The 23,682-nt window shown below is 30.8% G+C and overlaps 8 protein-coding genes across 8 annotated transcripts in view; 4 read left to right on the top strand and 4 right to left on the bottom strand.

Moving 5' to 3' along the window:
• Positions 1-128: 128 nt before the first annotated feature.
• Positions 129-2,378, bottom strand: PGO_145430 (SUMO-activating enzyme subunit 2; the record flags this gene model as incomplete). The annotated part of the gene is made up of 2 exons (XM_028690533.1): positions 129-267; positions 466-2,378. The coding sequence occupies 2 exons, from the start codon at positions 2,376-2,378 to the stop codon at positions 129-131; spliced, it is 2,052 nt and encodes a 683-aa protein (XP_028546334.1).
• Positions 2,379-4,954: 2,576 nt separating this feature from the next.
• On the top strand, positions 4,955-6,476 carry PGO_145420 (hypothetical protein, conserved; the record flags this gene model as incomplete). Its single annotated transcript, XM_028690532.1, has 3 exons — positions 4,955-5,789; positions 6,019-6,098; positions 6,279-6,476. The coding sequence occupies 3 exons, from the start codon at positions 4,955-4,957 to the stop codon at positions 6,474-6,476; spliced, it is 1,113 nt and encodes a 370-aa protein (XP_028546333.1).
• Positions 6,477-6,808: 332 nt separating this feature from the next.
• On the bottom strand, positions 6,809-8,927 carry PGO_145410 (protein-S-isoprenylcysteine O-methyltransferase; the record flags this gene model as incomplete). Its single annotated transcript, XM_028690531.1, has 3 exons — positions 6,809-6,833; positions 7,049-7,205; positions 7,424-8,927. The coding sequence occupies 3 exons, from the start codon at positions 8,925-8,927 to the stop codon at positions 6,809-6,811; spliced, it is 1,686 nt and encodes a 561-aa protein (XP_028546332.1).
• Positions 8,928-9,884: 957 nt separating this feature from the next.
• Positions 9,885-11,555, top strand: PGO_145400 (S-adenosyl-methyltransferase mraW; the record flags this gene model as incomplete). Its single annotated transcript, XM_028690530.1, has 1 exon — positions 9,885-11,555. One exon carries the CDS (start codon positions 9,885-9,887, stop codon positions 11,553-11,555), a length of 1,671 nt encoding a protein of 556 aa, XP_028546331.1.
• A 2,491-nt stretch (positions 11,556-14,046) lies between these two features.
• PGO_145390 (p25-alpha family protein) lies at positions 14,047-14,866 on the top strand (the record flags this gene model as incomplete). Its single annotated transcript, XM_028690529.1, has 2 exons — positions 14,047-14,128; positions 14,490-14,866. 2 exons carry the CDS (start codon positions 14,047-14,049, stop codon positions 14,864-14,866), a joined length of 459 nt encoding a protein of 152 aa, XP_028546330.1.
• Positions 14,867-17,240: 2,374 nt separating this feature from the next.
• Positions 17,241-18,170, top strand: PGO_145380 (hypothetical protein, conserved; the record flags this gene model as incomplete). Its single annotated transcript, XM_028690528.1, has 1 exon — positions 17,241-18,170. One exon carries the CDS (start codon positions 17,241-17,243, stop codon positions 18,168-18,170), a length of 930 nt encoding a protein of 309 aa, XP_028546329.1.
• An 866-nt stretch (positions 18,171-19,036) lies between these two features.
• Positions 19,037-21,384, bottom strand: PGO_145370 (hypothetical protein, conserved; the record flags this gene model as incomplete). Its single annotated transcript, XM_028690527.1, has 3 exons — positions 19,037-19,370; positions 19,505-20,933; positions 21,306-21,384. The coding sequence occupies 3 exons, from the start codon at positions 21,382-21,384 to the stop codon at positions 19,037-19,039; spliced, it is 1,842 nt and encodes a 613-aa protein (XP_028546328.1).
• Positions 21,385-22,944: 1,560 nt separating this feature from the next.
• The window catches only part of PGO_145360 (hypothetical protein, conserved), a gene marked incomplete at both ends in the record, with an annotated part of 1,269 nt that continues 531 nt past the window's right edge, over positions 22,945-23,682 (bottom strand). The window contains one exon of the mRNA XM_028690526.1: positions 22,945-23,682. This exon is cut by the window's right edge and continues 531 nt beyond it. Coding sequence (XP_028546327.1) covers positions 22,945-23,682 — 738 coding nt within the window.

Raw genomic sequence — 23,682 nt, 5'->3', positions numbered from 1 at the left:
TTTTTTTAAAGGGAAAAAGGGGGGAAAGTAGTTCCCCCCCCCCCCCCCTCCATATATGCGCAATAATCAAAACGGGTTATAGATAAAATGAGAAAACATAACAGGTGAGCCATAATAATAATGCCGACTCAATCAATTAGTACCATGTTTTCATTCACTTTTTCTTCGTCATCATCTATCACGATTTCTTGTACCATGTCCATAGTGTGAGCTTTCTTTTTATTTCTTTCTGGTTCATCTTGGTTTATATGTTTCCTTTTTTTTGTGCTGCGAAGCGGGGAGTGGAAAAAAAAAAAAAAAAAAAAAATAGATAAAAAAAAAAAAATATGATCAACTTTTTGTAGCATATGCCTGTGTGCATTTATCACGATGGTGAAATTTTTAGCGCAATAAACTTCTACAGTGTGAAAGTGCTAGGATAGAAAACTTCTGTGGTGAGAAAAATTTATAACACATTTGTTATACCTGTCGGATAATGGCCCTTTCTCCTCCTCCTCTTCTTCTTCTTCTTCCCCCTCCTTCTTGTGGAAAATTTCTGCCTTTCTTTTTTTGGCAATTTTTTGCTTTATGTGGAAAGGCGTCTGGAGGGATGGGTCCTCCTTGAGGTGAATTTCTAATTGGTCCTTATCATTTTGAAAATCTGTCAAAATTAAAACTTCATCATTTTTAATGTCCCAGTAGGCGAGGGAGTTGTACAAACTTTTTATATATTCCTTATCATTTTCCAAAAACAAATCGTAATCAAATATGTTTCTGTCTTGCTTGTCTAGAAAAGGGTACAAGAAAGACAACTCATTTGTACATATATCCTTTACAAAATCATATAGTGTGATATCATTAAAACTTTTGATATAAATATCTATCATTGGTTGTTGGCATATGTAGCAGTTTGGATTTGGTGCTTCCAAAATTTCTGCATTTACAATATTCCCACGCGAAAACATTTTGTTTCCACTAACAATGCTTTTGACCCATACATGTTTTGCTTTGCTATCTCTTAAAGTGGTTTTTTGAACTTCCTTTTCATCCCCTTTTGCACGCTCAAAGTATTCAATGACATGAATGAGCTGAAAGATTTGAAGTGAGGCCACAATGGCATTAGTGGAGGAAATGGCTGGGATGATATTTCCTGCTATAGACTGCACATCAAATTTGCTTTTTTGTTTAATTGAAAAATTCATCATTCTTAAATTTGATATGGCTGTTATGAAGTTCATACAATCATCATCGTCCTTGTCGAATATTATATATTCTTCTACTTGTTTATTTATATTTAAATTTTTATACAATTTATTGAATGATTCTATGTACATTTTTACGCATTCTTCCTTATTCCATATATTCTGTGAGCACAGTTTAATGTTGCTTTGTTCACTTCCTTTATGTTTATGCGATTTGCTGTTTTCGTCGACTTTGGAATCTCTCTTTTCATTTGTCCTTTCATTTGGTTCTTCCTTAGGAGAAGCAGGTGTTACCTGCTCGTGGTTCCCTTTTTTAATTTTTCCAGATTTATTTTCTTCCTTCTTTTCATTCACATTATCATTGTTCCATATATTCGAATGTGCTGTCTCAGTGGGCACATTTTGCAGCAAATTATTCCACTGAAACAGTATGGGAATTGGTTCCGTTGCATAATCCTTTTTCAATACCGCGAGTTCCTTGATGGTGTCATGGAAGAGGTAATTAAAAATGTAGATAATTATTTCCTTTTGTTCCATATTTCTTTTTTTAGACTCTTCTTCGATGTGATTTTTAATATCAATTAATGTTTCATTATCACTTTTACAAAAAAAAGTTTCAAAAATGAGTCTTCCCCAAGCAACACAATGTTCTGGTAAAGATGGAGTCTGTCTAATTGTACATATGGCATAAGTTTTGTTTTTAGGTTTTTCTTCACAATTGTAACATTTGGTTTCATTAGAAAAAATGGGATATACTTGACCATTATATCCTGTACTTCCTGCTTCTATTAATACTTTTTTTTCCATTATACATAATTTGTTTACATATTTCCTTGCCTTAATATTATCCAATGCATTGATCACATAATCATATTTGGATATGTCACTACTCTTCATTGTGCAAACATCAAATGTGTATGCATTGATGTTTAAATCTTTGCAATGTTTCAGAGCCCTTTCTTTTGCTACAAATGATTTGTATTTTTTTACATCTTCTTTTTTAAATAAAAATTGTCTATTCAAATTTGTTATATCAATTGTATCAATGTCTATTATGTCTATGTTTCTACATCCTATCGTGATTATGTTTTTTAGAAATTCGCTTCCTATTCCTCCTGCCCCCACCAGCAGTATTTTCATATTCTCTATTTTGTCGCATATTTTGCTGTCGAAAATTTTTCTCAAAGTCTTATGCATTTTGGTCGCACTGCGTTTGGAGGTACAAGAGTGGGAACAGTTTGCTGTGCTCGGTTCAGAAATGGTTCCCAAAATTTTCTCAAAAATGGTTCCCAAAAATTCTTCTTACATATGGATGCAAAAATTTAAGCCATAAATTTCAGTCTTTTTATGTGTACCTGCCTAGTCTCTCTCTTCGGGGACCTCGGTTTTTAGACCTCAAAGAGGTTGAGACAAATTTTGGGTACAAATAAATGTAGCCTCTTAAAAGAGGGAGCGAGATGAAGTGGGAAGAAGGGGAATTTTTGACTTCGAAAAATGAAGAATTTGTAAAGAGTAGCAAAATGGAGCTGACGGGAATATGTTCTTTAACGTAAACGTATTGTGTACATGTCATACATCCTAAATGCGTTTTTTTTTTTTTTTTTTTTTTTTCTTATTCATTGCGACATATTCATTAAAGCGAGGGTAAAAAAAAAAAAAAAAAAAAAAAAAAAAAAAAAAAAAAGTTATAGGAAGAAAAATTGCACCCTCGTAAATATATATAAAAAAAAAAAGTGATAACTTTCTTAATGGTACACGCACCTCAAATTAACACCATTACTTCAGCCAATGAACATGATAAAATTCGTGTAATCTTCTCATAAAATAAAGTTTCACATAGTTCACGTTTGTGTTCGCGCTCGTGCACATTTTTTTATTCATTCGTATATGTTAAATTAGGATACTGTAGTATCACATGAACCTTTTTTTAAATCTCCTCTACCTTTACAGTGCAAAAAATATGTACTAAGCAAAATATACATTTAACACGCTTTTATTTTTTTTTTGCTTGGGCTGCGATATTATCCTATATGTAGTGAACGATGGATACAGAAACAACAAGCATTATTTCTGATTAATTCTTTTTTCCGTCATTTATTTGAAGCACAAATCCCTTTGCGATTATCCTTAGGGAATGGTCCCATTTTTTCCATACCAAGTGAGGCAAACACATATGGGCATGGGAATTAAGGGCGAAAAGGAGAGAAACGAAAAAAAATTAAACAAATTAAACAAAACAAATTAGCAAAACAAATTAGCAAAACAAATTAGCAAAACAAATTAGCAAAACAAATTAGCAAAACAAATTAGCAAAACAAATTAGGCAAAACAAATTAAATGAAATAAAATGAATGAAAACGCACGGAAGGGACCCGAACATGGACGCATTAAATGAATACTTCCATTTTTACGAGCCCAAACGTGAATGGGCGTTAAGGGGGAAAAGGGCAAATAAACCACTGTAGCCACTTTTACTGCAACATTCTGCTTCCATTTCTGGCAAAGTGCGACTTCAGTTCCGAAAATATAGGGTTGTATATATATTTCATTTTTACTATTTTTCTGTCTTTCTTCATCATTGAGGTATCCCAAAATGAATGTTTCTCCATGTTATACACATGATGCTTTTACATATCTCTCCCATTGCATCAGGAATACCTATCGATATTCACTTTTTTTTTTTTTTTTTTTTTTTTGCTTTTCTTTATGATAAAGCTCACACCACACCATCTCGGCTGACATATTACATGGTCATAGTAGTAGAGTAGTTTTTCAGTAGTGTAGCAGTAGTGATAATGAAAATGGACTTACTACTATTGCAATGGGAAGATTTTTCTCTTTTGTGGGGAATGTTGTCTAAATAAAAGTAAAAAAAAAATAATCGAATGGGAGAGGGACCTAAGTTGAGTGTGTGGCACTTTGTAAAGATGCCATAAATTGCTCAATTCATTGGGTAATAAAATTGAAGAAGAAATAATTTTACTTTCTTTGTTCATATATGATTACAATTCCCTTTCTCTTCCCTAAACAATGTTAACATAATAATTATGTATACTTTAACACTACAACAATTAACAATCGAAAGAAATTTGCATTAGCAACGTTTAATTTTTATTTATGTAACAATGGTTAAAAAAAAAAAAAAAATTTCTATATTCCACATTATTGTGTATGCATACATTCGCACCATGTTAGGAATATGGGGAAAGGGGGGAGGGGAAAAAAAAAAAAAAAAAAAAAAAAAAGTAATAATGTGTAGAAAATAGTTATGACTATTCATAATTATTTTTTTCATTTTGTTCATATTTTTTCACACAGTTGCATGAACGTGCATAATTTTATTTTTATTATTTTATTTTTTTTTTTTTTTTATTCTTATTAACATTATATCTGCATTGCATGAGTGTAATAATTTATTTATTTATTTTTTTTTTTTTTCATACTGGATGGACTTACCCGTTTTAGGTTTTTTTTTTTTTTTTTTTTTTTTCTAACAAAGAACATTTCTGAAACATTTTTGTTTTTAATTTTCCATCCGTCTGCTAAGGGATAAATAAATTCTAACCTTTTTTTTGCTTCGTCCTTTTCGTCTTTCCTCCTTTGGGGTAATGATAAGGGAACTGCGTTTGATTGCAAAAGTTGTTAAACACACAATATAAGCGTACTGACGCAAAACGAAGCAAACCAAAGCAAACCAAGCGGGTATTCCAATTTTGGCATACGTACGGGTAAATCTTCAAAGTTACACTTCCAACTCCCATTGGTTAGAAGAAATGCCTTTAAAAAAAGCTCGTCTATTCCTAATTTGTGACAAGGAGGGGTTCGTATGGATTCCAGTGTTAAGAAATGAATGGGAAATAAAATATCTTTTTTGTGATGATGAGAAATTGAAAAAATGCTATGTAGACACATTTGGCCTGCACGAGACAGAGACGAATACACATGATAATGTTTTAAAATTTATAGAAAATCAAAATTTTGAAAATGTAGACTTGTTATTTTTAGCCATATCTACAACGAAGTTGCATGAGCTTATTTTGGAGTATGTAATAAATAAAAAAAAGTTTTACTATATATTTAGTTCTAACATACCGACATTAAATATTCAAAAATTAGAAAAATTAAAAAGATTGATAAATAATTTTAATATGAATACCAATATAGTATATGACGTTAAGGAAGAATTTAAACATATTAATAGACAATTCTATTGGAATATCTTTAACCCATTAATAAATGAGCGAGTTTTTTACAGTCTTAAAAATATACTTAACGAGTTAGGAGGGCATATACATGCGGTACAAATAGAATCCACGTTTATTCCATTTTTAACCGAAAATGAGGGAGTAGAAAATGCCCTATTTTACAGAACTGTTCTAATAATCTCGTTAATTGAATTTTTATTTGGAAAACCAAAGAGTGTTTCAGCTAAATGCTATTCTTTAAAAAGTGAAAATGTCACAATTAAGTCCATTGTTGGTAGTGCACTCTTCGCCTCCTTAAATTGCCACTTTAATATTTCCGTTAATTCGTGTAATAAAATATTTGACTTTAAAGTCTACGGAGATGACGGGTTTGTCGATGTCTCTTACAACACGGAGCACAACTGTGAGCAGCAAAAGGGAGAAAAAAAAGAGCAAACAAAAAAGAGCGAAAAAAAACTATATGCACATATGTATTTTTCCAAACTGCTACGGTAGTCTCATCTGTATAAATTACCTAAGAACATTGTTGTCGACAGGGGAAAACAATTGAGTTATGCTTTCCCATGGTATGTATTACAATGAACCATTCAAAGGAACACTATTGAAAAAAAAGTTTTTCTCCCTTTTTACAGGTTTCCAACTAGTGCGATGTCTGAATCATTACGAATATCCCAGTCTGTTCGTTGAAGGATCTCATGAAAGCGCTTTAAATGTATGTACACAGGAGTGAGAGAAGAGAGGGAAAATATGTGTATACCTGTGCATACGCGTTTGTGCATGTGCATGTCCATATGTATGTGTACGTGCGTGATTCCCCTCATGCGCATCGAAGCGGACGAAACGAAGGAATTATGTCGATGTTTCACCACACACTTTTTTAATTCTTTCGCAGGAACTAAAATACTTTATCGATGAAAAACTTTATACAAATAAGTATATTAACGTATACAACAGTGCTGTGCATACAGCTCTAGGTTTGTGGAGGAGCAATGGGGAAAATGTTTCTCTAGAAAACAAAGAGAGCGATGAATGTGATAATTTAAAAGCGAAAATAAAAATAGAAGCAGTGAAAGACTGTATCACTGCATGAACGCTTAAAAATCAGGGTAATCGTTAATATAAAATTATAAGAACACACTGGACCGTGTTACCCTCCATGTGCTGCTTGCTTAGATGCACTGTTTTGGTTAGACTGCAGTATGGAAAAAAAATGGACAAAAAAAAAAAAAAAAAAAAAAAAAAGGTTTGGAAAGGAGCACCAAGCAAGATAAACATCCAAATGCATATACCTAAGTAGACGTACACACGTAAGTGCTTACATATATACATATTCACATTTGCGTAAGTAAAAACCCCAGTTCAGTGTAAGAACATATATTTATCAGGTGTACTCTTCGAGAGGCTTTGCCTTTCGTTCAAATGTTAAATTCCGCTCATGAAGGGAATACTACAAGGAATAAAAAGAAAAAAAAAAAAAAAAAAAAAAAAAAACGTAGTTTTCATGTACATTTTTTTACATCATACTTGTGTATGCACACAAGTATGAAATGTTCGTTTTTTCTTTTTTTTTTTTTTTTTTTTTTTTTTTCACATCACTTGTGTGTGTATGCAAAGCACCAAGTGTTGGTTGTTTTTTTTTTTTTTTTTTGTACTATTCCTTACTATATGTTTGGCGTCTGTTCTTTGTATTTTCTGTACTCCTCTCCGTAACACTCAAGTAAGTATTTTTCCTCCATTTTGATTGTTCGGTAGAAATATGTCCACGATATGAAAAAACATAAAATAAAGGAGAAAATGTTAAATAGGGATAATTGCAAAACTGAAAAAAAAAAAAAAAGAAGCAGTGTGATGAATTCGCGAAGACGTGTCGATTTTTATACATAAAAATGTATGTAATTTTAGAGGCCTGTGTCTTATGGTCGAGAATTGGGTATCTATCTAAAAAGGTGTTTTTTCACATAATTTTTTTTATTGGTATGGAGAATGTGTGGCCAAATATGCATCATTCTTATCACCATTTGACATTTTTCAACTTACACAATGCATAGTAAAACCAACCAGTGTAAGAGGGATGTCTCATATACTTGTACAATCCAGATGTCACCAACTTGTGTTTTCCCTTGATCGACTTATAAACCAAACATCCAGTGTTCTGAACGTAAAAAGAGAAATTCTTAGAACAATGAATAAGAGCAAATACTCTCAAAAGCATTCCCAGAACGCTAATCAAAAGGGACAATAATATTACCAAAAGGTAGTAGTTGTATATTTTCTCAACATTTTGGATCGCATGATACCTAAAAAATATATTTGCATATTTTAAAACAATTTTTTGAAATAAAGAATTATTTAAGTCGTACGATTTGTACGTTTTATTTATGTCCCCATTTATTATGTCTCCATTTATTATGTCTCGATCGATTATGCCTCGATCGATTATGTCCCCATTTATTATGCTTCGATTTGTTATGCTTCTATTTGTTATGTCTACTCTGGATGATGTAGTTGTGGTGAACAGGCATTGAGCATATGTTCTCTCATGGTTAGTGTCTAAATTGGCAGAGCCACTAGATGAGACAATGAAATCCTCGTTCGTGCTGAATGGTGTGATTTGAAAATCTCGTTTTAATGGAATATACTGATTTCTATGTTCAATTAAGACATAAGGAGGGAAAATGGTTCTGTGGGAATGTAGAAATGAACTCTTACCTAGTATCCCTTTTATTAGTACTCTATTCTTGAAAAGGTGTAAAAAACTTGACTTTTTTGATAAATTAACTAATTTTCCTTTCTTTAGTAAAAAATTATTTGAAACTTGATTTCCATTCTGTAGTTTCCATTTGGCGAATAGGTTTGGCTTTCCCAGAATTTCATTTAATGGATATAAATCATTATTGGTATTTATTTTAATTTGATTAATATAGTAGTAGGTGCATATGTGAGAACCATTATATAGATGATTTTGAAGAAAAAAATAATTTACTAATAAAAGTTTATGAATGATTTTTTTGTTTATGTACTTTTCAAAAATGTGTAAAAAGGGAAATAAAAATATCTTAGCATAATATTCAAAAAGGGTTAGTATGAAAAAATATACATAACCATAGTTTGGATTTACTAAAAAATTGTAATAATTGTGATTATTTTTATTATGTAAAAACGACAGAAAGAATTCTGACAAATGGAATATTATGATAATTAAGTAAAATAAATTTAGAGGGAAGTTGTTTTTTATATTCAAAAGAAAGTGGAAAAAAAAAAAAAAAAAATATACTAATAACACTTTTGCAAATATATAATTATATTTACTCCGTTTCGAGTAGACATTTTTGTTCGGCTGAAATGCAATTAAAATGTAAATGCAAACGAATCCATATTCTAAGAAAATGTGCAAATAATGATCAAATGAAACATACACTCTAGCTACCTTTTCCAGTTCTTTGTTCACATGGAGGTTAATAAAGTAGAACACGAATCTTTTGTAATTCAAAAGGGATATGTACAAAAGTAGGGATGTCAAAATGTACGCAGATACGTTCATTTTGAGTTGGTAGTGTTTGCGATGTCTTATTTTATTTTTTTTTTTTTATTTTTCATTTTTGTTCTGTGTTCTCTCCGTTTTGTGCTTCTCACCCGTTTCACTTTTTTAAAAATAGTATTATCTCCGATAATTCTTCTCAAATTCACGAGTGTCCCAAATTGGCATATTTGCAAAAGTTGAAAATGATTCTAACATGTACACGTGTTGGTAAAGGTATAGCTAAATGTTACGTACAGTTGTTATGAACAGAAAAAAAAACATACACGCAAAAATAAATTATATGGGTAAAAACAGAGGCTATTAAAAGTGTTGCATTTTTTTTTTTTTTTTTTTTTTTGAAGAGAGGGCATAATATCATTATGATAACATGTTGAAGTGGAACTTTTGCAAAGAAAATGTAACGAAAGAGGGCGACCTTTAACTGATTTATTGCCATTTTTTTTTTTTTTTTTTTTTCATCTCTATTTTGCCCACTATAGTTTGTTATTTATTTATTCATTATTCTTTGCCCATTATTCTATTTTTATGCACATTTAGAATGTGTTGCATTTGCATGGTCATACTTTTGCACCAAACAAATTCACAACAATCTTTCATCAATTCAAAAAAAAAGAAAAAAAAAAAAATCTCATTTTAGGAACCACTTTGGAGCATCGCACAACAGTTTCATCTATAATGCTCACTTAGAAAAATTAGCTTTTATTCAGTTTGGCCCTTATTTAGTTTGGCCCTTATTCAGTTTGGCCCTTATTTAGTTTGGCCCTTATTTAGTTTGGCCCTTATTTAGTTTGGCCCTTATTTAGTTTGGCCCTTATTTAGTTTGGCCCTTATTTAGTTTGGCCCTTATTTAGTTTGGCCCTTATTTAGTTTTGCCTTTATTCAGTTTGGTCTTTATTTTTATTTTTCATATTTTGTTTCCCCCTTTGGCAACTGCTTGTTTAGGACCCCACATGCTGAATGTACAAACATGTGTCCCTTCTTTTTGTACTGCTTAACACGTTTATCCACAGCTATCAAATAAAATACCTTCATGAAACATTCATCACTCCATTTTTCTCTCGAAAAAGGTGTAGTATCAGTACTAACCGAGGCCAATTCAAGGGAGTGCTTAAATTCAAGTATCATTCTTTTTCACACATTTCCATAAAAGAAAAAGGGGAAAATCAAAACGAGTCCAATATATTTGACAAATCATATGTGTATCATACCCCAGTGTTAGTTGATGAAGTGATAGAGTACCTTAGAAATGACTCTTTCAGAAATGGAGGCCAAAGAAGGCATCACACAGATGGGGATGATCCAAAGGGCATTCCCCCACTCTATGATGGTAATAAAACTGTAGGAGGAAAAATAAAAGAAAAGGAAAAAGAAATTTCTGTCGTACGTGGAAAAATGGAAAATTGTGAAACCCTGAATGAGGGAAAGTCACAAAGGGGTGCTTTTGCCAGACCTTCTGCATCTGCTTCATCCGTTCTCGCCCCAGATTTGTCCTCTCCCGCACCAGATTCGTCCTTTCCCACACCAAATTCGTCCTCTCCCACACCAGATTTGTCCTCTCCCACACCAGATTTGTCCTCTCCCACACCAGATTCGGCTTTACCCACATCTTCCCCCTCATCATCAGTACCGTTTCTCCCAATGGAGGTGAATTCGACAGAGTACTATATCGACGCGACTCTGGGAGGAGGAGGTCACACAATGGAAATTTTAAAAAACTTTCCTCAAACCTGCAAAGTTATAGCAGTAGACAAAGACATAGAATCCATATATTATAATAAACATAAACTACAGAAGTATTTAGATCAAGAGAAATTAACCATAATACATGGAGACTATAGAAACATTATGAACCTACTTTATCGACATTCGCTTCCACTATTTGGTAAGTACAGTGGAATATTAATAGATTTAGGTATGTCTACCCATCAGCTAAAATGTAGAAAGAGAGGGTTTAGCTACAAATATAATGATCTTCTTGACATGTGTATGGACAAATACACAACAGCAGAGTATGCCAAAATGTGTGGATTCACTGATCCGTACGATTCGAAGGGGCCATCCATTTCGAGGGATTCAAATCAGTCAGATAATTCTAAGGATTCGAACAATATGAACGAGTTTAGCACTACGAATGCATCGAAAAAGCAAATAGGAAGAATCCTCAATAAATACAATTACACACAGTTAAAATTCATCATGTACACTTATGGTCAAGAAAAGAAGGCATCAAAAATTGCAAAAAAAATTATTCAGTGGAGAAAAAGCAATGGAATGATTACGACAACATATCATCTACGGGACATTATTCTTTCAACATGTAAACAGAATTACAAAGCAAATCAAAAGGTTTTATCTAGGGTATTTCAATCCTTTAGAATTTATATTAACGATGAATTAAATGCATTAAAAGAGTTTTTATTATCATGTTACAAATTACTAAAACCAAGAAAAAGACTAGTTGTTATTTCCTACCATTCCTTGGAATATAGATGTGTTGAAGCGTTTATACAAGGGGAAAAAAAATTATGGGTAAAAGTTAACGAAAATGTAATAACTCCAAGCGAAATGGAGTTAAAGGTAAACAATTCTGCACGTTCAGCAAAAATGTCTGTTTTTGAAAAAATTTAGCCGATAAATCAGCTAGGTGTGTGTTCCTCCACTTTACATAAGTGTGTGCAAATCTGTTAGTGGTTTTTTTTACATCCCTCAAGGGTACCATATATACATATATATATATGTATATTTTTCATTTGTTGACTGTGAATTTATGTGCGCATGGGCAATATGTATATTATTTTATTGTGAACGAAATCAAGCATAAATCAAACACCCAAACGGTGCTCATCTAAGACCTCTACATACTATAAAGATGTGGAAAGTACACTCATTTATACACATATATATAAAAAAAAAAAAAAAAAAAACTTCATGTATGTGTTATGAAAATGTTATGCTACTTTCTTAGTAAGAAAAGGGATAGAAGAACGGTAGGGGTAATTTTTCTATCTCTTTTCTATCTCCTTTCTATCTCTTTTCTTTACTTTCCTTTTCCTTTCTCTTACTTTTTTTTTTTTTTTTTTTAATTTTACAAAAAAAAGCAAATCTTGTCTCATAGCTTGCCATCACCTTTTATAAGCCGGTGCCTGTCGATTTCTTCTTATTCTTCCTCCGTATCCGGTTTTTCTTCTGATATATTCTGTTCCGTTCATAATTTTCCTTTTCCTATCTGAAAAATATCGTATTTTCGTTTGCTTGGGGGGGGATTATATATATATATATAAAGGGAGGAAAAAGTAGGGTTAAAGAAAAGAAAATATAAAATATGCATTCATTTTGCAAGGTCTACAGAATGAATTGTTAAAATGAATGACACATAGAACATTTTCCACTACGCTTATTAGAGCGTAAACCTTACCATAAAATTTGGCATATTCACCAGTTTTATAAGTATATTGATACGGCTCATTTTTTGTCTTTGCGTAATGTTAAGAGTGTGAAATATGAACGAAAAAATTAATTGCTTAAAAAGTGCGAAGAGCGGCCAAAAAATGCTACAAAAGCTGAAAATTGTTCAAACGTATATGATGCTAATCAGTTTGTGAGATTTTCATTCCTTATTTAAAAAAAAGTAAAAAACATAATAATAAAATAAAGTATAACGTAGTATTTTAATTTAACTTTATTATTTTTTTTTTTATCAAGCCCAAGCTAAATTTCTGCATGCCCACCTATTGAGATCTAACGAATAGTAGGTTCCTTTCAGCTGGCTAAAAAATGCTACTCTTTAGAAGTTTGTAAAAAGTTAAACTGAAAAGTGCTTGTGGAAAATTATAGAAGCTTTTAATGTGTTCACCTTTTTGATTAATTTTGCATTTATTATTAATTTTGCATTTATGATTAATTTTGCATTTAAGATTAATTTTGCATTTATGATTAATTTTGCATTTAAGATTAATTTTGCATTTATGATTAATTTTGCATTTAAGATTAATTTTGCATTTATGATTAGTTTTGCATTTATGATTAATTTTGCATTTATGATTAATTTTGCATTTATGATTAATTTTACATTTATGATTTATTTTACCTTTTTTTTTTCTCTTTTTTTTTTTTTTCGCCTGTTCATGCATTTAAAAAAATAGTGATGAGAATAACAATATAAAGAAAATATGTATTGCACACCTCTACAATTATGTGTGCACATCTTCTTGTTGTTCATACTTAAAGGGGGGGGTATTAAAAAAAAAAAAAAAAAAAAAAAATCTCCTTCACAATTGGCTAGCACATTCCAAAAATAAAAAAAACTCCAACATTTGTCTTTAGCGTCAAAATGGATAAACAACAACAACAACAACAACAACAAAAAAAAAAAAAAAAAAAACCTACATTTTGGGGTTACACACATTCGTATGAACAATTCATTCTTATAAAATGTATGAACGGATAGTTCTATATGAACAAGTCCATAATTTTTAAACAAAAAAAAAAAAAAAAGAAAAAAAAAAGAAATACAACAATTTTATTTTGAATTGACTTTAACAAACCTTATACATTACTCTTTATGAAAAATTTTTCCCTATTTTATTTATTCCCTGTCTAAACAACTTTTTTGTTCTTTTTTGTTCTTTTGTTCTTTTGTTCTTTTGTTCTTTTGTTCTTTTGTTCTTTTGTTCTTTTGTTCTTTTGTTCTTTGTTCTTTTGTTCTTTTGTTCTTTTGTTCTTTTGTTCTTTTGTTCTTTTGTTCTTTTGTTCTTTTGTTCTTTTGTTCTTTTGTTCTTTTTTTTTTTTTTTTTTTTTTTTGCCACCCTTTTTGCTCACCTTTATGTTAACCTTTTTGCTTACTTTTATGTTTATTTTTTTCTTTTTTTTATTCTCTCCCTTCACAACTATTTTGAAGTTCCAGATTAATTCTTTCACCTATACATCATTTCGAGCTTTCTCTAATTTGCTTTCTTACGTTGGCCATTTTAAGAAGCGAAACATAAGAAACAGGACCTACCTTTGCTTGTTCACGTTGTTATCTTTTATTTCATTTAATTCCAGTTACTCCAACTAGGACAGGTGTATGAACTTTTTTTTTTTTTTTTTCGATCCAAGCAGTGTATACTATATATCAAAAATGGAAAACGCTTTTTACATATATACCAAGAACGCCACTGAAATGGATAACAGAACCTTCGTAAAAATTTTAAAGGACTCTAGTAATGACATTCAAAAGAATATTTAACTCGTTGTTCGCTTGCGTGTGCATATGTACATATATATAAATTCGTGTAATATACATATTATCTTCTTTGTATGAGTTTTTTATATGTTCTTCACTCAAATGTGCGAAAAGTTTACATACATATTTTTTTTTTTTTTTTTTTTTTATGTTATTTCTTCCCCTTTTTAAGATACTTGAAAAGTTGAAAAACTTTTTTCTTTTCATTCATATTACCCTTCTCTCAGCTTGTTTGTGTAAAAGTTTGCATATATATGACCCCAGCATGCAGTTTTTCCAAATATAAGTACATTTATATATATGATTATGATTTTACTTACATATACCCTTTTTCTCAGAATTGCTGAACAAAAATTTGACATCTGTTGACGCGGATATCACATTTGCTAAAGTTAAAACAAAAGGAGCCAAAAGAATTAACTATGACCAATTTGTCGAAGCGGTTAAGCATTTAGTTGAAAAACATAAGTTAGATTATGATAAATTTGTACAAACTTTATGCAATGAAGCTTCGAACGGACCAATTTTGTATGGGACAAAAGCTTCTAATATCAGATTTCATGATGACAAATCTACCTATACAGGTGTTCATAAGTTAGGTGGACCAACCATTATTGACAAAAACAAAACCCAATTTTCTGACATTTCAGAAATTACAGATCGTTCTGAATGCAACATAAGGGGAGTTAATGTCAACGTTGAGAAGAATGTTTAACGGAAGCGATATGGCGAAGGAGAGATATTTCTACGTCTATGTCTATGTCTACTTCTATTTCTACTTCTATTTCTATTTCTACTTCTACTCTTATTTCTACTTCTACTTCTATTTCTACTTCTGTTTCTACTTCTGTTTCTACTTCTGTTTCTACTCCTGTTTCTACTCCTGTTTCTACTTCTATTTCTGTTTTTTTTTTTTTTTTCTTTTCCTCTATTTTTTGAATTTATTCACCTATATATTTCTCCATTTGTTGCTGCATATAGGATGAATGTGAAAACATTTATTCTCGCGTCTGCGTGCACAAGGTGCCCATGTGAATACTAGATCATCGTGTATAAATTCATTTTTTCTTATTTTTAATGTTTGTATGGAAAAATTGAGCAAAATTTTTGGTGTGCATAAGGGATGTGGCCATAGCTTTAATGTTGCCACATATTTCCACACATTGCCATGTTTTAACACATTTTCTGCTTTGTCTTTTTAGCCAAACGTATACGAACAAAACAAAACTCCAAAGTATATAGGACGTGTCCTGTCCTATTCCAAATGTGCATGCATGAAAATAGTGAAAGTAGGGGTACATGTTGACAAGCATGAGTACTGTACAAATCGAAATCCTTAACATTTGTTTTTTTCCCCACGCAAACATTACAATTGTGTATCGTACAAATAAATCATCCCTTAACATGAATTGTCTTATGCGTTACCATTTTATATTATAATAGAAAACAAAAAAAAAAAAAAAAAAAAAAAAAAAAGCACAACACAATACAGTGAAGTACAAGATAAAAGATTGTAAAATAACATAGAATTCTACGTTTCTTTGATGTGTAGGATGGTTGCCAAGAAAGACTCAAATCGGAACATGCAACTGTGGAAAAGTGATATGCTTAAATGTTTTTCTTAACCGCTGTGTGTGTGCATAATATAATTTTTTTTCGCATGTAGCAAAGTAAAATAAACAACAATAGATCAAGGGTCCGTAAGTGTGTGTGAAAATTGTTCCCCATGAAATACGCAGAAATTGGGAATACCTCAAAATAAGACCTACAAGTAAAAAGTGTATAACAACTGGTCTGATTTAGTTCGAAACAAAATTAGTTTGAAAAATTCGTATATATTTGCACATGTGTATGCATATATATTGGGGCATAGTTCTTCTTCTTCCTCTTCTTCTTTTTTTTTTTTTTTTTTCTGCTGTTTATTTCAATGTGTACAGGAAAAGTGAGACCCACTCTGTTGCAGTGCTGCATTTTCCTCGCATATCGAAAATTGTAAAAACTGGGGGAAAAAAAAAAAAAAATAAATAAATAAAATAATGTGGCGTTATAGGAACATTCTTCTCAATTAAAAAACAAAAAGAAAAAAAAAAAGGAAAGAAGGAATTTTTCTATTTTACAAACTTACTGCCTTATTTTCCCATTTTTTTTTTTTTTTATAAAGCCTTAAATACTTCGCCCTTTTCGAACATGTTGCTGAAATATAAAAGGAAAAACAGAGAGGAACATTTTTTTTTATTTTTTTATTTTGCCATTTCCCCCTTGAATGATAGTAGCATTTAAATTTCCTTGTTCGTTCGTTTGTTTTTTTTTTTTTTTTTGCATGTTTTCTCTACATGTTTTTTTGTCTTTTTGTTTGTCGATTTTCTCTGCACGTTTTTTTGTCTTTTTGTTTGTCGATTTTCTCTGCACGTTTTTTTGTCTTTTTGTTTGTCGATTTTCTCTGCACGTTTTTTTGTCTTTTTGTTTGTCGATTTTCTCTGCACGTTTTTTTGTCTTTTTGTTTGTCGATTTTCTCTGCACGTTTTTTTATCTTTTTGTTTTTCTACCTATCCGTTAGTTCCTTCTGTTGTTGCTACGCCCCAATTGCACTTGGACTAGACATGTGGGTACATACATGGGAATATGCATATTCTTTCTATTCTATATTTCATTTCTTAGCCCACTTGTGATATTTTTCTCCTCTTTTACTTGTTTTGATTGAATTATCATCCCATTTAAATTAACTTGGGTGTAGGAAATTTGTAACTGTAGAACTTCTTTTCTTTTTAATGATGAGAACAGGTAAGATATTATTCCCTGTAGCAACACATGTGTATGATCATTGATAACATTTCGTGTCTTCCTTTATTGTGATCTGTGTAATTTACTAAGGCATAGAAAGTTTTTTTTTTTGGCTGGTCAGAAAAAAAGGGTACAAGAGGAATGCGAAAAAGAAAAAAAAAAAAAAAAATTAAAACAAGCTGAAAAAATTAAAACAAATTAAAGTAAAAAAAAAAAAAATAAAATAAAATTAACGAAGGCATCGAAAAAGCTCATTATTTGTTGTCAGAAGAGTGTCCTTGACGCGCATATGCCTACATTTGGGTAAAATGGAAAATTTTGAAATTCTGAAAAAACACTTAAACACAGAAAAGGTTTTCTATGACTTCAACTGTCATGAACTAGTTTTAGACAAATCTTTCGACCATTCACTAAATGAACATTTCGAGTCTGATAATATTAGTGAAGAGGGGAAATTTGTATGTGCGGATCAGGATAATGATGGAAAAAATGAGCATTCAAATATAAACTTAAGGGAAAAGAATAAACAGTCTGAACGAAAAGCAAAATGGGGTGATATATTTGGGCGGAGCAATGAACAGGAGAATCCAACTATGAACCGAAAGATGAAAAAAGGAAAAGGGGGAGGAGGGAGTATCAAAATTGGCAATACCAGTAAAGAGAGAAGAAGTCTAAGCGTAAGCAGCAATCAAAAATATGAACAAGAAAATCAAAAAGAAAATTCCAACAACAGAAGCAACAACACAAATCGAAACAGAGGCAACACTCCAAATCTCAAGAATCACAAGGAGGAGGGTACTGAAACGGAAGCTATCCCAAGCACCCCTATCCAGTTGTGCATGTCAAAAAATGGGTGCATAAATAAAAGAAAAGAAAAAATAAAAAAATGTGACTTTATAGAAGAAATAAAATTGCAAGAATCATCCAGTGAAATGCATTTTATTCCACCTGTAGATATACTCTATGATAATGAAAAAGTAATATTTTTTTTTTTCATTTCTGGAGATTTACAAAATTTTAATATTTCGACAAGCAATAATTATGTCACTATATCTGGGAAAAAAATTCCTTATGATACTCATAAATGTGCAAATTACTATTCGCATGAAATAAAAGCAGGGGATTTTGTGCGAACCTATTACTTCATGAAATCAATAGAACAGGAGAAAATTCGTTACGAGCACAAAAATGGGGTTGTGAAAATATTCATCTACCTTTCCGGAGGTGCCAAATCATGATACATATACCCACCCCCCCCCACACACACACCGCTTACATACATACATACAAATAAATAAATTTTTACATACACATAACCTTTGCATCTCTGCATGTATAATGTGTGCTTGGGTAAAGTACATTACTTGATGAGTATTAAAAACACATTATTACGCATCATCCCATTTTATGTACACCATAATTTCTTCGCGATGAAACGATTGTCTACTTTTTCTTCTTCTTTTCTTTTCAAACATTCCAGCCCATTTAGTATGTATCAGCATTTTCTTACTCTTGAACAAGAACAAACCCTTGATTTATTTTACAAAAAAGTTTACATTCACGTGCATACACATCCATACACATTAATATGTATGCATGTTTGCGTATCTATATATATGTACATATTTTTCCCCTTAACAAATTTGTTTGTTTGCACATTTTGGAGAATTTCACACACACACACACACACACAAAAAAAAAAAAAAAAAAAAAAAAAAAAAAAAAAGGGAAAAAAGAATGGAAAAAAAAAAGGAAAACTAAAAAAAAAAAAAAAAAAAAAAAAAAAATTCCTTTCACAAAAGGCCAAACGGGAAAATTATTTAACTTGGAAAAAATTAAAAAAAAAAAAAAAAAAAAAATATATATACATGGTTAGGTATATATGTGGTCAAATGGGCACGTATATATATCTACCCATGCATGCATGAACAAATTGGGGGACGGCGAATTCCTAATGCAGCCGAAATGGATCTGCGTGGAGAGGAAAATTATGACAAGGAAAGTCTCTGTTCTACAATGTGAAGTACACACCTGATCTTCCTTTCCTCCTTTGATCCATCCTTTTGAGGTGTAGGTAGTGTGATCATAACGGTGCGGTCTTTAATTAATCAGATGATATAAAATATATAATATTCAAATAATCAAAATAGTCATCATAATTATTCTTTACAAAATTTTTTAAGCATTTTTTTATTTTTAAGAGGCTAGTTTCTCGAGGGGCATCATCCTTTTTTTTATTATTCACATTTACATTATAATTTTTCGTTTTGTTATTAACAAGTAGCGTTAATTTATTTCCGTCTGCATAAATTTCAAGAACGTTTGATTCTTCCTTTCTCAAGTTGTATATCGATTTTCTGAATACATAATTGCTCACGAAGTTACACTGGGAGTTGAAGTTTTTTCCAGGGTAGATAATGATGAGGATGTATACATCTCTGCATGGTGGGACGATGATATGGGGAACATGTATAACATGACAGGTTGTCGATGTGGGGAACATGCACAACATGAAAAGTTGTCGATATGGGGAACATGCACAACATGAAAAGTTGCCGATGTGAGAACTCACTTGAAGTGGGGGGTGAATTTCTCATGGGGAATGTTAAACCTGCTGAGGGAGTCATAGGTGAGAATTATGTTGCAATTGTGCACCGAGAAGCGGTGCAGTTGCTCGTGGTGATTACTAAGAAACTGGTTATAGAAGTTGTATTCAGATTCCAGTTTGAGAAGATAAATGTTGAAAAAGGAATCGTGTGAGTTGAATTTATTTTGTTGAATAATTTTGTATGCATTTCCCTTTTTGAATTCAAGCATGTCTTCTCTGTTATGCATTATGTAATTGTCCTGTACCAAACGATTTCCTACATAGAGTACGTATATGTGGTCTCCTCCTGGATGATGATTTCCATTTGTGTCATCGGCATGGGGATTATTTTGTTCATCCATCATTTCTTGGTTTGTAAAAAAATAACCATAGTTATATGCATTATACAAACTAAGAGAATGTGTATTGAGAAAATACTCATAATTAATGTGATGCAATATTCCATTTGAATTAACAAAAACAGAAATGTACATATTGAATATGTGTATTTCTATATAATCAATTTTTAGGTGTCCATAATTTGATTTAATAAAATTAACAAGATCATGTAATTTTTTATATTCTATAAAAATCATTTTATTATTATGATAGTTAATATCGACTCTATTAATTACATAAATGATAAACCCCTTTTGATAATTTTTTAAGAAAATATTAAAAAAATAAGATAATTCAAGAAAAGAATGTCTTTCTAGAATATTGGATAAATCTATCATAATTGTTTTTTGTTTTGAATTTTTTAAATAATTTTTTAATATTTCAATAAAAAATACATCAGAAAATTTGTCTAAATATTTTTCATTTGAAATAAATTTTACTTTTTTATTATATTCATTATATTCTGATTCGAGGGTATGGCTTAACATGCTTAATTTCATACGATAATATTCTTTTCCAATATCGTAAATGTTATTTATATTTTGCTCATATATGTCACTTAAATTCATGGCTTTGGAAAATATACTAGATACAATTTTGTTTAAATTATTCGCATTCATATTTATGTATTTTATGTATTTACTTATTCCTTTCAATTCTTTTACAGAGTTGTGAAAAAATCCATTAATTGTTGTTTTTAATGTTCTGTTAAACTCATTCTTTTTATTATTCAAATTTTCTTCTATTGTATCTTTGAATGCATCATATTCACTTTTTAATTCTTCCATTTCATTTATAAAATTAGCAATTTTCACATCATTCTTTTTCAGAATTATATCTTCTGTTCCTTTCGAAGCTCTTAATGCTCTTAGGAAATTCTCATACGTTCTCTCTAACTCCTCTACATTGTTTCTCAATTCATTGTACAGAAAAGCTAATGAACTCACGTGTTTCATGATTCTCTGCTTCTCGCTTTGGTAGTGAAATGGATTCAGGACCCGGCTCTTGAAACTCCCTGCAAAAAAAAAAAAAAAAAGGGAATAACATGACACACGGTGCTTGTACGTATATGTGGAAGAAGTGACATGAAGAAGTGACATGAAGAAGATGAATGGATAAGATGATCACGTCCCATCATTGTTCATGGATATGGATACATCCACTTGGGAAGAAAAACTTTTCCTAAGTGACTAATTCATGGTTTGGCCATTTAATATGCACATTCTCTAATCAGGGCTAATAACTTCCCCCTCCCTGATATTCTATTATACCCCTTTAGGGGTTCACAACATAAAAAAAAAAAAAAAAAAAAAAAAATATTCTGTCTTTTTGATAATGTCATAAGATTTGATTTAAGTTCATATGAGGAGAGATGTGTCCCACTTACCATCTTCAACGGATACATATTCTGGAAAAAAAATAATACATATAAGGAAGGAAAATCCAACAATTCGTATACTTCTCATTTGGGGATTAACATAGGGGAAAAAAAAAAAAAAAAAAAAATACTTTTTTCTCTCTTTCTATTTTTTTTTTGTTAATCTTAGAAAAATAGGTGCATATCTCGTTGATGCTTAGTAAAATGGATACAAGAATTTTTTAGGGAGTGTTGTGGCAGATTCATTTTTACAAAGTTTTTTTTTTTTTTTCCCTTCAGGTATATATAATGTTTAGCTTTTCTTCATAAGTTGCGAAATTTCATTCAAATTCGTCAAAGAAAAGAAGGGGGGTAGAGAGGGGGAAACATAAAAAAATTCCATTCCCCACGTTTCCTGCGTTCATTTCTTCATTTCAAAAAATAATGTGGTTGGTCACAATTTGCAAATGCGTCCTCGATGTGTACAATTTTGTTGTACTATTTCTCCAATTTGTTCGAATTCTTCAATTTGTGCAATTTTTGTGATTTTTTTTTTTTTTTTTTTTTTTTTTTTTTTTTTTTCTTCCCATTCACAAGGTGCCTCATTAGTTGACAGAACAAATACCTAACCATCATGGCAGAAATGTTGCTTTCAACGTTCCATCAGAGGAGGCTCACTATTAAAGAGAGTTTATAAAAATATATGTGCAAAAATATATACGCGTGTTGTATTTCATAACCTTTTGACAGTTATAGCCACTTCGAAAGGGAAGCTTTTCCTTCAGAGCAACACAAAACGTTTAGTTGTTTCTCTCCATATACTAAGAACCTTTTGGGATTAAAAATGTATTTGTAAAATGTTCTCGGTGCTTAACAATTGTTAGGAGAGGGGGGGGAGGGGGAAATAAAAACATATACATATAAAAATATATATACATATAAAAATATATATACATATAAAAATATATATACATATAAAAATATATATACATATAAAAATATATATACATATAAAAATATATATACATATAAAAATATATATACATATAAAAATATATATACATATAAAAATATATATACATATAAAAACATATATATACATATAAAAACATATATATACATATAAAAACATATATATATACATATACATATAGTATATGTACAATTTTCCCAGAATTCGTGGAAATGAATAGAATTCTTCGAATGGATGTAATATATGCATATTGCCCTATTTTGATAGGTGCCACGGTTATCTGTTTTTTTTTTTTTTTTTTTTTTTTGCATACTTTTTATGTACACTTATGGTTATACATTGTTTATGCATAACTGCATTCTTTTCACGTGAAAAATGTTTTTACTTTCAAATCGTGCTCCCTTGCAATGTAAGGTCGTGAAAGCGAAGGAGGATGGAGTGTCCTCCTCGTCTTATTCAATCCTTCTGGTAATCCCACAATTTTAGCACCATTTGGAGTAAGAGTACATTTTTTTTTTATTTCAAAATTGTTCATTTCAGGTGTTGATGAGGTGTTGTTTACTTCTGAACGATGGAGGTAAAAAAAAAAGGAAATATGGGGATGGAAAAAAAAAAAAAAAAAAAAAAAAAAAACAGGAACAGGAACAGGAAGAGGCGTACCCCAAATATATACACCACTTCCAAACTCCAACCCTCCTACCCTTTGCGTGGAATTATGGCAAGAATTTCTTGATCTTCATTTAAATTGTGTCGAATGAAGTTGTATATTTGGTTTACTGTTTCTGCCTTTGTTTTTGTGAATTCATACACACGGTTCAAATTTTTAACCAGAGCAGGATAGGAATTTATGTAGTTGTTTTCCAAAGTTTTTTCCATAATATGAATTGATTTTTTCACATCATGATTAAAAAAATATGACACTGCTAGATTGTTACTATAAACTGCGTAATAATTTTCCATAACATTACTGTTTTTTTTTTTTTCTTCTTCTACCTTCTCTTCGATATTGAAATGGATTTTTAGAATTTCATTTAATGCAGTTGGATAGTCCTCAAGGTACATGTTTAGGAATGCCCTATTAGTATGTATATGTGCATCTGTTAATTTCTCTAAATAATTGTCATCAGATTTTATATCTATTTGTAGAAGTTTTTCTACTAAGCTGAAGGATGATTCTGCATCTTCTAAGGCTCCCATAAGTAAAGACAATTTACCAATTAAAGATATGGTAGAAATATGTCTTGGATTATATCGTAATATTTTATTCCTCAACAATTGGATACCTTGATCTATGTAATTCTTTTTCAACAGGAGATCACATAACACATAACATGTGATTATTATATTTTTTAAGATGACCTTCTGCTTTTTGTTAAGGTTAGTAAAATCAGTGACCTCATTTTTTGTATGTATATCATTGTTCGTAATTCCATT

Source organism: Plasmodium gonderi (assembly GCF_002157705.1).
Source record: "Plasmodium gonderi DNA, contig: Chr14, whole genome shotgun sequence".
NCBI lineage: Eukaryota > Apicomplexa > Aconoidasida > Haemosporida > Plasmodiidae > Plasmodium > Plasmodium gonderi.
This window is presented reverse-complemented; position numbering and strand designations above follow the sequence as displayed.